This window comes from Engraulis encrasicolus, chromosome 1, assembly GCF_034702125.1.
Source record: "Engraulis encrasicolus isolate BLACKSEA-1 chromosome 1, IST_EnEncr_1.0, whole genome shotgun sequence".
Taxonomy (NCBI): Eukaryota; Metazoa; Chordata; class Actinopteri; order Clupeiformes; family Engraulidae; genus Engraulis; species Engraulis encrasicolus.
Genome location: NC_085857.1, coordinates 42,223,549 through 42,236,891, shown reverse-complemented (window position 1 = coordinate 42,236,891; position 13,343 = coordinate 42,223,549). Strand labels below are relative to the sequence as shown.

General features: G+C 43.1%; 1 protein-coding gene across 1 annotated transcript in view; it reads right to left on the bottom strand.

Annotated features, from left to right (window-relative positions):
• pkd1a (polycystic kidney disease 1a) overlaps window positions 1-12,328 on the bottom strand; it is a 224,946-nt gene extending 212,618 nt beyond the window's left edge. The window contains exon 1 of the mRNA XM_063202618.1: window positions 11,863-12,328. Coding sequence (XP_063058688.1) covers window positions 11,863-12,119 — 257 coding nt within the window. The 5' untranslated portion in view covers window positions 12,120-12,328. The remainder of the gene's footprint in view (window positions 1-11,862) is intronic.
• Between the last annotated feature and the right edge of the window lie 1,015 nt (window positions 12,329-13,343).

Here is a 13,343-nt window from a genome sequence, read left to right as displayed (position 1 = left end):
TACTGTGACATATAAATTAAGTAGGGAATAGATTCCCTCTTTGTTTTCGTTTTACTTTTTACTTATTTTTTTATTTAAAGAAGAAAAAACTGAGTGCAATCTATTCCCTACTTACCGTAATTGATCACCAACAAGACGGAAGAGTGCGGTGTGTGGAAGATAACTACTGTAATATAATGCTAAGGGATCAATGAAGACATTTCTAATTTAGTTTATCTTATCTTGAGGGTGCTGTGATGCAGCATGCTAAACCACCGTACCATTATGCGGGCGACCCGGGTGCGAGTCTGGCCACGACCAAAATTAATCTGCAAGATTCATCTCAAGTGTTGAAGGAAAGCATTTCTAGCGTAATCTACAGTATAATGCTAAGGGATCAAGGAAGACGTTTTTACTTTAGTATACATTAAATCAGTGTATTTAGCATACGTTCTTGAGGTATTCAACGCAGCAGGAGGGTTGCTACTTATTTCCTAACGTAAAGCTATAGCCAAACGGCACGGCATCCGCTATACACATTAGCACTGGGAGTTGTTTTGGAACTGTCAGCTGTGAAATGCTACCGGCTATAAAAACGGGGATTTAAGGCAAACCGCTCAGTGGGACTCCTCGGCTGTAGCCAACATTTAGTTAAGCCATTATGTTTTCCTTAAAAAAAGCTGCCATGTTCATTTTCTACGGTTAAAAAAAGATGGTGGTGTTTCAAAATAGGTCAGGAGATTTCCAACACGCAATACAGCCATTTTCCTTCATTCATGCTTATAGCCTAGTGTTTCTCATAGAGAGCGGTACAGCCCCCCAGGGGGCATTGGGGAGCCCCAGGGGGGCGTTGAGAAGGATACAGCTGAGTGGGGTTGGTGCTCAGTTCCCATTGGGGGGTATTATTCTATTTTATTTAAGGGGGGCGTTGACAGGCTTATGATGATGTCAAGGGGGCCTTAGGAGGCTTATGAGGAGGTCAAGAGGGTGTTTGTTCAAAAAAGGTTGAGAACCACTGTTATAGCCTAGCTGTGGCCATTGAGCGACATTCAGTTCATGGCAATGTACAGTCTCTATAGGCCACAATACAAGTACAGTACTGCATATTGGAAAACTGCAAAAACAATGCAAAAACTGGCAACAGCCATTACAAAGAATGAAGTGTGTTGCTCATGTTCTCGCGATACATGTTATACACACATGCACAATTGTCAGCGCTGCGCAGTCAAGACCGCTTAGTCAGTCCAAGACCAAGGCATGACCAAGACTGGAGGATGTTGACGCCGAGACCGAGTCAAGCCCATAAACAGACTAGTCTAATAGGGTTTTCCGCTTGGTACCTTTCAGCCATTTAAGATAACTCAGACCTGTGACTCAGCATTTTCTTTGCATATGTGAACACTTCAAAGTGTACCCAGACCCCTTGGAAGTGAACCGTACTGAGACCTTCATTGACGTGGTCTCAGTACGGTTGGCTTATGAGTACTGACAAGTTGCACTTGTGACAAGGTGTAATCAATTAAGGGGACCAGGAAGAGCAGTCAATTCTTTTTGAAATACACTCATGAACAAAAGCAGAACTGAGTCATTTTGCTGTCGGTTCACTTTTTGGTCCACTTAAAGAGGACTGAGTTTGGTTCACTTGAAGGGGACTAGGTGTGAAAATACCCTTAGAGTGGTATAGAGATGACGAGATGGAACTGAAGAACAATAGCTCGCTACTGAGCCTCAACTCTATGGCCTAAAATTAACATGGTTTAATTTAAACTATACACCACAGTACATCTTTTTTTAAATTATGTATTATGGTAATATTTTGTGGTGAGCATGAGTGGCTTGGTTTATGCACAATCCCTTATAGTTCGCTATGTCTCAAAGACCTAGACAAGACCAAATTGAGTTGTGACCAGTCAAGGACAAGACCCAGACCATGTACAGTATAATTGGTTTTAAAACCAGTCTCAAGTAGGGGTGGGTATTGGCAAAGGGTTCACGATTCGATGCGCATCACGATACACATGCCACGATGCGATTCTATCACGATGCATTGCGATTCATGTACTACTGTGATGCATTGCGATATTTACTTCAGTAAATGTGTAAAATACAGCTTATTTGTCAGTTGCTGTGTAGCTTTCTTAAGTCAGTTCATTCTATTTAAGCATTCTATCATCTGGGAGAGAGCTTACATCACAACAGAAATATTACCTATTCTCTACTGAACAAAATAACCCGTGGCAAATCGAATTTTATTGTTATCAAATAATCAATTGTCAAGAATCCATGCAGTATATTGAGAAAATAAGTATCACGATACCTTGTCATGAATCGATGCATTGTATCGTGAGAGTAAGTATCGCGATGCATCGATATGACGATTATTTTGCACACCCCTAGTCTCAAGACCTAGACAAGCACTACAACACTACAAATTGCTGTTTGTAAGTCACTTACAAGACATGTGTCCCTCAAAATCAAGGGGCGACTAGGTCATTATTACACTTGCAACAATAGTAAAGGCCTTACTGCCAATGAACAAGATATTTGTGAATATGTCTAACAACAACACGCAACACAGGATCTTACGACTAACCTTTTCAGACAACATAACGAACCCTTTAGTTGACATGTGAACCACAAAATAAAGTGTCACTGCACCGTAAAATAAAGTTCTACCAGCTTTGCTTTAGACCCTGCCTTCCTTGAGTCCATCATCATGCACTTTGACAATCGGACAAAATGGTGAAATGTATTAGGAACTTTGATAACTGTCTTTGGCAAAAATGTGTTTTTCAAACAGCTGCAGTCGTGAGTCTGTGTGAACTGGCTCCAAGTCAATTAGGAGTGACAAAATGAAAATAATGAAGTGAGAACAAGGCACCAAAACGCGCTGTAACAAACAACCTCTGAAAAAATATCATAATTTACATCTTCTGGTGAACAACAGGATTACACTCATTATAGAGAGGATTAGATGTCTGACAAACACCAACTGTGTGTGTGTGTGTGTGTGTGTGTGTGTGTGTGTGTGTGTGTGTGTGTGTGTGTGTGTGTGTGTGTGTGTGTGTGTGTGTGTATGTGTGTGTGTGTGTGTGTGTGTGCGCGTGCGTGCGCACGCACGCACGCACGCACACGCGCGTGCGTGTGTGCGTGTGTGTTTCATCAACAACATGATATTGAAAAGTCCAGTGCTAGTCCTTCTAGCTGTGTGAGTGTGTGTGTGTGTGTGTGTGTGTGTGTGTGTGTGTGTGTGTGTGTGTGTGTGTGTGTGTGTGTGTGTGTGTGTGTGTGTGTGTGTGTGTGTGTGTGTCATCAACAAGGTGATATTGAAAAGTCCAGTGCTAATCCTGCTAGCTGTGTGAAGCTCTCCAGTCAATAGAGCATGCTGCTCTTCCAGTATATCCTGATAATGACGCAGCACAGACTGCGATCTGGTACTGCTACTAAAGTTGAATGATTTTGGCTTTTATGTCTTATGTCCTTAAATCTCTCATGCATTTGCTCTACTTCCTGTACTTTTGCCGTGCTCTCTCTGTCTTCCATTATATACTAGTCTTCTTCTTTAATATGCTTTGGTACCTAACTTCCCTACATCACTGTCTTTTCTACTATTCTTCTTCTTTCTCTCCCTCTCTTCTTCTTGTTTTCTTCTCTCTGTCTCTCTCTCTCTCTCTCTCTCTCTCTCTCTCTCTCTCTCTCTCTCTCTCTCTCTCTCTCGCTCTTTCTCTCTCTCTTTACGGTTCTTTGGAATGTCTGTGCTACCATGAGGGAGTGATGTCATAATGTGCGATCACCAAGGATACAAAACAAACTTCCTGCCACATATGGTCAGTGAATTTGGTCTTTCCCAGCTCATAAAATACACACTCACACAATTACACAATTACACACACACACACGCACGCACGCACTCACTCACTCACTCACTCACTCACTCACTCACTCACTCACTCACTCACTCACTCACTCACTCACTCACTCACTCACTCACTCACACACACACACACACACACACACACACACACACAGAGAGAGAGAAAGAGAAAGAGAGAGATATTATGCAGAACCAAACACACATCATACGGAAAAAAATAGTGCTTTCATACACAGCAATGTGAGGGCAGCTCGCAACCTCAGTCTTGTTTGCTTTTCTGCCGTTCCACTGTTCCACTGTTCCACTGTTCCATTCACTCCTCCTACCAGGGCCGTAACCAGACATTTTCAAATACCGAGGTCAAATACTGCGTGCTGTACTGCATACTGTATATTTAGAATGCTTCAAACACTTCAGTCAAACTATTCAGTTTGTTTTCATTAATCACTGCCTTGAGGATAAATAGGGATGGCGTATACAAACTGAATTTATCGTTGTTGATCATATATCATACACATTTTACATCACTGAAGAAAAATAGAGAGGACATGACCTCTGTGTCCTCAATGGTAGTTACGGCCATGCCTCCTACCTTTCTGTTTTCACACTGACTCAGACGAGGACCCCAGCGATCCATCCAAGACAATCTGACAGCATGCTGGGTAATTGCGGCTTAATCAAAGCCGGTCCCGGGGGGGCTACTTTGGACTGCTAGAGAGGGAGCCAGAGCCGAGGCCATGCCATACATACACACTGAGCTGAGCTCAACCTCAATACAACACAACACAACACAACACAACACAACACAACACAACACAACACAACACAAGAGTTGTTCTCACGCACACACACATGCGCGCATTAACACACATACGTGCGCACACACACATACACTCGTGCTCTCACACACCCAGACCAAACTAACGACCTCTCAATACAACACAACACAACACAACACAACACAACACAACACACGCAGGAGTTGTTCACACACACACACACACACACACACACACACACACACACACACACACACACACACACACACACACACACACACACACACACACACACACACATGCACGCGTTGCGCACACACACGTACATGCACGCACACACACTTGTGCACTCCAAACTTAAATGACCTCCTCCATCCCAACAGCAGAGGACCAATGGAAACCTTCCAACAAGGGTGTATTAGAAAGAAAGAAAGAAAGAAAGAAAGAAAGAAAGAAAGACTGCAGACATCTGCATCAGTGTCAGCCCAGACTGAAAATGAAACTAGGTCAACGTTGCCAAGTCATTATGTAAGGAGTGTGATTGCAAAGCAAGACATAGCCAAATGTATGGATACATGAATGTATGACACATAACCCCCCACACCAGAATATTTTGTGGTGTGACAGGCCGCTGTGTCCGATTTAAGTCCTATTAAACTAGCTGGTTAGGGCTGTAAGTTGACAATATTATATCAAACCAAGAAATTGTGCAGTCACGATACTATATGGCAATGCAAGGGAGGTAGAATCATGACACCCCCTTTCAAAGTTCTGTTACCCTTCAGTCCAGAAAATAACCACATGATATGATGTGATAGTGCTTCCAAGCTTCAAATCATCATCATTATTATTATTGTTTTTTTTATTATGAGTAGCCTCTTCTAACCTATGAAATATTGTGATTTTCATTTATAATTCTATTTTGCAATGTTGGCGAATGTGACAATCAAATTACTACATTTCAAAAATCGTGGGGTGTATCGAACCATAGGTCAACAAGTCCGACAGGCGGACAACGATGCGTGCGTCTATGCACTCTGCCGCCTTGTGTGCACAGGAGGGAATCACAATTTAGAGAATGCGTTTCAGACTTTCAGACGGACAGACAGACCGACAGACCGACAGATAGACCTACTGACGAACATACCCGCTTATAGAGATGCTAGGACGCATCTAAAAAGCAATGTGTTGTGGTTCAAAGTCAGGGGATGAGTATTGAACCGTTCGTTTGGTTTCTGTAAGCATTCTCACAACTGTAGAAGTACGTAAACAATCAATGCCCTAGCCAGCTGTGCGAGTACAAATTAAAACTTCAGAAAGAGCAACATCATATTTTGGCCAGTCAGTTAGTTTGTCAATGGATAGTTTGATACGTAAAAAAGAGGTCAGCAAAAAAGAGATAGTTATTGCTTTCATACGGTTGTTAAAATTGAGACGGTAATTAATGAAGACACTTATGATTTGAGTTAAAATCCTCCATGCTGTGTTCATGACCTTGTTTGCCACTTTACAACAGCAAAATGTCTCACTTTTTGGCTCTTAATTATCCGGAGTAAGAGTTTTTAATGAGTCAGCGGGTGAGTCAGCACAGACATGAATAGATTATTGGGAGGGACACATTGTACGTGTCAAAGTAACAGAGGAGCAAAGCAAATGTACCGGTAGAGGCCATGAAAAGAAGCACAGCTATCATGCTTCTTTTCTCCTCCTCTCCCCTCTTCTCTTCTCTTCTCTCCTCTCACCTCATCTCCACTCTTCTCTTCTCCCCTCTTCTCTTCTCTCACCTCATCTCCGCTCTTCTCTTCTCCCCTCTTCTCTTCTCTTCTCTTCTCTCCTCTCACCTCATCTCCACTCTTCTCTTCTCCCCTCTTCTCTTCTCTCACCTCATCTCCACTCTTCTCTTCTCCCCTCTCCTCTCATTTCATCTCATCTCATCTCATCTCATCTCTTCTCTTCTCTTCTACAATATTCTCTTCTACAATCTTCTCTTCTACTCTCTTCTTGTCTCTTCTCTTCTCTTCTCTTCTCTTCTCTTCTCTTCTCTTCTCTTCTCTTCTCTTCTTCTCTTCAGGTCCTGGTCCAGGGTGGGTGTATCCCTATGGTGTCTCTGGAGTGTGTGTCCTGCAAGGTCCAGTCCATCTATGAAGTCAGCCAGAGCTCCAAGGTCTACCTGAAGGGCACCTGCAGCAACTGCCATGCAGGGCTCAGTAGCAGTACAGTGAGTCATCAGACGAGACAGCTGTGACATAATGGTTAGAAAGGCAGTTGGCGGTGGGGCACTGGTCTGCATCACCGGCAACCAGGGTTTGATTTCGGCCGACCCACCCCCCATCTCTCTCTCTCCCATGCACTTCCTGTCACCATCTCAAACTGTCCTATCTAATAAAGGCATAAAATCCCCTAAAAATATATATTTTTATATATATTTATATAGTTTTATAGTAGCATAGGAAGGTTGTAGGTTTGAATCCCAGCCCATCCATGAAGTACCCATTCTGGAATCCACCTCTGAGAGGGGGCTCAAAGATGATGGGGTTACATGTAAGATACCGCTCTCATGTAATTCCACAAAGCAGTCACTTCCATGTCATTTTTTGTAAAACTTTTTTTTTTAAACAAGCTTGTGGATATTTCATGACTCTGCACACATCCCGTGTAGCAGACAGGAATCTGTTATTAGACTGTTATTGACCATAATGTCGTGGTGATATCGCCGAAAACCTTCTATTCTTCAATAGAAAACCTTCAATTCTAATTTGTACAGCACAGTTCCTACAAGCATGCAACTTAATGTTTCATCCTTTGAGGGGGGAAATAAATGAGGTCAAGTTCTGTTTCTTACTCTAAACTGTGAGGGCCAATTCCTTTCACCGAAAATATTTTTTCAGTCAGTCAAACAGCTGGTAGAACAGTTACTACTCCAGTTATACTGTGAATAAGGTAGTATTGCATGTTTATGGTCTATGATCTCAGGGTTAATCAGAGAGAAACACAGCTGTGTGTAGCCATGTCTTGTTTCACAATACAATAAATTGTGGGTTACTACGCTACCCAAATAGGTTCAATACGTTACCTGAGAAGTAGCCCATTTAAAAACAACACAAAGTCAAAAAGGGGATTCTGTTCAGGTGGTTTGGCTCACACACACGCGACTAGCCTGATAAGCCAGACAAAATGTGAGATTAAATGTGTAATTTAGTCTGGCCCCGCTGAATGACACATCGAGAGATTGTTGATGGAAACAACCCGTTGTTTTTCAAACTGTGTCTGTGCCTATTGGCCAACGCTTTGTTGTCGTCCCCCCTGAAAACCCTGTCCGCTTTGCATCCACAGATTCAAAACAAATCAAAACAAGTCTCCTGCCTTGTGATTGGTCTGCCAGATTCAGGGCATTTGGGCATTGTCCAAAGGTTGGATTAGATGTTTTGAGGTAAAGACAATACATGACATCATATTTGCAGTTGACGTTTATCCCTGTTACTTACAGTTATGTACAGTAGGTACAGGGTATTGGTTACAGTCCCTGCTGCTGGGGTTGGTGCCTTTTCTAAAGGCCCTTCAACCATGAATGGAGGTGTAGGAATAGGTAAGGGGAGAAAACCAGAAACAAAATTCAGTCCAGGGGGATGGGTAGTGAGGCAAAAGGACAGACAAAGTGCTATTCAGTGAGATAGCAGTGTGATCACTGTCCGTCAGTCAAGCCATCTGATAAATGATCCATCATTCATATGGCGTCTTCAGAGCAGATGGCTGGGGGGGGGGGCTGGCTGGGTGAGGAGGACCACTTACACCCAAGGTATTGTCACAGGGAATTTGTTCCGGGCAGGGAAAAAGTTCCGAGTGACCCGCCATTCGAATCAGCTGTTCAGCACTGTTCTAACAGCGTCGCAAAGTTGGTCGATACGGCTCGTAAATTGGTCGCTAAGGCTCAGGATACACATGATATGTTAGTGTTCTGTTCACCCAGGTATTCATGCATCAAAAAAGCAGTTTTGAGTAAGGCTGCTTGTGTTCATAGTAGTTAAACGTGAGACTGGACTATTTTCGTGTTATAACATCACCACCATCCTATTTAAGAAATCATTAGCAGCTACGTGAACAGTGGATCTGAAACACTCTCGAAATCACCATTTCGCTGTGCCAAGTTTAACTATGTTGCAAGTTTGTTGCAGAATACGACCCACTTTTCCCTGCCCGGAGCAAATTCCCTGTGACAGTAACACTTAAACCCAGCAGCACTTAAAAAACATCTTTGATATGTTGTGTGATCTGATACGGACTTGAGTTTTACTTTTAAATAAAGTTTTATATAATAGGCATGTAAACAGTTCACAGACATGTTAAATTTCAGTAAGGGGCTACTTTTTTGTATGTCTGCTTTCTTGTTTCTAAGGCAATAATCAAACTGTCAGTTTGTACTGTAGGCTCACTCCAATGCTCCAACGATCACGCAGTTTGACAACTGGACTTGTGTCCACCACTTAAGGTGTCTGTCTGTGTACTGAGTGTGAAAGCCAGCACTGATGTCTGATGATGTCCTGTGACTTTGCTGGTCCTGCATGCAATCTTTTGGAGACATTTTGTTTTTTCTTTGTTAAACTTGAAAGCCACCACAACACACATAGAAATAGAGACAGCAACTGACAAACAGGCTGTTACGGCTGCATGCATGTGCCATTTGTCTCGTCTTGCCCTGTTGCCCTTCCTCCAATCAGCTGAAGCAACTGTGGGGAGTGGCCCAATTGAAGACACCTGAACCTGCAATCAAGCCTGGTATAAAGACCTGAAGATCCTACTGCTCACTAGAGGCTCTCTTACTGAGACATTGGCTGTTGCCTCTCCAGCCTGGGATTTGCTTGTGCTGATGATATGGACATTTTTTATTCATGTTTAATGTCTGTGATTGTTAAATAAATCCCACTGGTTGGGCTCTACTTTGAAAAAGGTGCTTGTCTATCTCTTTTAAGGTTAAGTTTGGTTCTATGTTAGCCCCATAGGGCCATCTCATGTGTTGGGGCGTAACACAGGCCCAGACAGAAGTAGGCCTATTGTCTGATAAGTGCAAACACAGGCCCGCCTAGACGGGAGGACAAATCGGTCAGTTGTCCTGCAGGGCGCAGGGAGAAGGGGCCAGAATTGGGTCCCCCTTGCATTGCTGCATGGCATTGGGCCCTTTCAGATGTTGCTGTCCCGGGCCTGTGTATGGTAAAAGCTGTCAGTAGATGTATGGTGTAATTATGATTCATTTAGCCCAAAACACAAAACTGAAAAACAGACACACACATCATCCCTCATAGGCTTCTCTTTTAAAACCATCATGTCTGCCTCCACAAATCGCTTCCTTACTTCTTTGGGGCCTTGTGTCAGGGCATTGTGCCCTGAGCAAAACACTCACTGACCGCTCTCCGCTGATAACATAAAATCTCAGTATACTTTGTATAAAATCTCAGTATACTTTGTATACTGACAATAAAGGCTTTCTATTCTATTTCTATTCTATTCTATTCTATTCTAACATGAAGAAATTGTGCATCAATCAAAGGTTGTGTGTGTGTGTGTGTGTGTGTGTGTGTGTGTGTGTGTGTGTGTGTGTGTGTGTGTGTGTGTGTGTGTGTGTGTGTGTGTGTGTGTGTGTGTGTGTGTGTGTCTGTCTGTCTGTCTGTGTATGTGTGTGTAAGTGCAAGTGTGCGTGCCTGGGTAGTGTGTGTGTGTGTGTGTGTGTGTGTGTGTGTGTGTGTGTGTGTGTGTGTGCGTGTGTTTGTGTGCGTGTGTGTGTGTGTGTGTGTACGTGTGTGTGTGTGTGCGTGCGTGTGTGTGTGTGTGTGTGTGTTTGGGGTGGGATTACAGGGCTAACTGGAGGCTTGTCGGGTAACTGTTGGCAAAAAAATGCAGTCCTCATGTCACCCCAACAGATTGACTTTTGAAAACACTTTTGAAAAAATACCTAATTCATAAGAAACATCTGAAGAAAGCCTCACCTAAATAGTTTGTTTCATATTTACTGGCAAGAAATAGCCTATTGGCCAATTAGCCAATACCAAAAATGCCTGGCATAGCAAAACGCATCATAGTTGTACACAGGACCTCTTAACTTGTGGTCCATAGTTAGCTATTCTTTCTTGAGGAATCCTACTATTGTGACAAAGGCCTTGACAGTTCATAAAGTTGGGGATGCTTAAGAATTGAAAAAAAAGTTTAAGGAAGTGAAATTGGACAAAAAGCAGGTCTGTCAGAGCAAAAGTTTACAGAGGAAGAAATGTCCAAGGTCTCATTTTTTGGGACAAACGTGGCTCAATTTGGCAAGTGAAACTGCAAAAATAAATGTATAACACATGAGCTACCGTTCGCAAAAGCAAAGTACACGGTGTTCTTTCGGCACATAAGGATGTCGGCGCGCGTGCATGGCCGTCTTTGGTGCGTAATGAGCCGTCACCTGATGAGGCCTTTCAGGTCAAAAACCGTCAATCACCCCTGGTGTGCGATATGGACACGAAGGCCACATGGATGTTTGCAACTTGAAACCCAACTCATTACCAGACTGAAGCCCGCCCCACTTTCATGTTAAGAAATAAGCAATGAAATAAAGTAAGCAAAATTTAAAAATACTTCTCAGTTAAAGCTGTGGCGACCGTGAATGCTTAAAATATGGGAGCATACTCTCCTGAACTTTAACTGTTTAATATAACATAATTACACTGCGGATCATAATAATAACTCAACATTCAAGTAATGACATCAAGTAGGCCTATATACTATATTAGGCTACTATTACTGACCAACTGCAGAGAGGATGACTGGAACTTGGGCTTCATTTTTTTTACTTGCTACTGCAAGCATCAACACTTCACACATCGCCAAAACCAGTTAGTTCCACTTAAAAGCACCTAGGCATACTGCAAGAAAACATCTCCCATCCCTTTCCTATCTCATTCTAAATTTGTATGCACGACGATGCATGCCAGTTCTGCCCGTACTCATCTCTGCCGTGGAGGGGAGAGACGGCGAATAACGGTAATGGTTTCATAACACCGAGCGAGTTAGCGCTCACATAAACAAGCTCGGCCAGAATTAATGTCACCCATCTGATAAATGCCCTCCGGCGAAGTGCAGTTTGTGGCATTCTAATGCATAAACCTGGACACAATAGCACATAGGCCAATCAAAACGTGCACACGCAGCGCATACCTAATGCCGCTTTCCCTATAAACAGCTGGAGGAGACGCTACTTACAGGATTTTTGTGTCCGGCGGTAGATCCACCGCTAATGGTGCCTGATCCAGTCCTTTATTCGAACAATTAACCACGGAAGAATTGTGGGGTCCCTCCACCGGACACGAACAATTCCTGGGGCAGGGGCTGCACATCCCAAACGATCCCCATGCCTCCAGGCAACAAAGTGAAAAAAGTAGACTGTAGAAGAATCCAAAGTTTGAGAAATAGACGCCATGTTTTCGCTTGGATACAGTCTGTCCATTTCTATAAGGCATAGCTCACTCACATCTCATCGCCTCGGATGTTGTAATATTTTCTCTATTAACGGAGGAAATGTTTGCCCTTTCTACGTTTTTCATAAGCAAAACGAACGAAAATCTCTTTTTAAATAACGCGTTTTAGTCCAGATGCGCAGGCGCTATCCCCCTTTTCCAACGTTAACGGAACTAGCTCTACTTACTTCGGAGGAAAAAAAGTCCCAAACTCATCAGCGTTCCAGAAGTTCCCTGAGAACTTCCTCTTCTCCTCCTCTTCATTCCTTGCTATGCATCCGCTGGCCACTGGATGGATTTGCAGCCTGGATCTCCCGAACCACCACCATGTTATCCAAGGTTTTACGCAGAAAAGATAAAAGCATAGGAACCTGACGACAGGTTGGAATGAATAGTGGGAGACAGGAATGGAATGCCGTTACCTAACAGAAAGTGCATTTCTGACCACAATTTGCAGGCTGTTATGTAATGCCAAATATTTCTTCACGGCGAGGCAAGATATTAAAGTGTAGGCCCTACATGTCAGGCACCTACCCAATGCATGGGGCCTACATGTCCCATGGTTTTTGATTAGGTATTCATAAGAAATGAACATCTGTCCAACATCATATTTATTTGTCATTTAAAAAAAAAAACCTCAACACTAAAAGAAAAAGTTAAGAAATGTTATGTCACCAGTTTCTATACAAGTAACTTTTCCTTTTTCTGGGCAAAATGACTCAGAGCTACTGCACATGGCCTTGGAGTTTGATTTGGAGATACATCATTGGTAAATGATTGCCCTTGCTCTTATTTGAACACAACCACTTTGATATCATTATATATTTTCACCCCTGTGGCCTTGTCTTTATTTTGGGGACCAAGCAGCAACAATGCGAAACAGGGCTGGACTTGGATTAAAAAAAAAAAAAACAGAGCGGGCATTTTCGGCATAGACCAGCCCCTCACTCTGCCCTTGCACTACACTACTATGATTATCCCAGTTCACCGATACGTTTTTGAATCCTGCTGACAAACAGACAGACAGCCAGACAAACCAACGTGACCAAAAACACAAGCTCCTTGGCGGAGATAATGGGCACGATCGTGATGAAACAGTGCTGCTTTTGCTAGGCAGTGCGCATGCACACTTTGCCAGTTTGATGCATTCTGGTTAGAGAATGCATCAAACTGGCAAAGTGCGCATGCGCGCTGCCAAGCAAAAGCAGCACTGCTTCATCACGAACG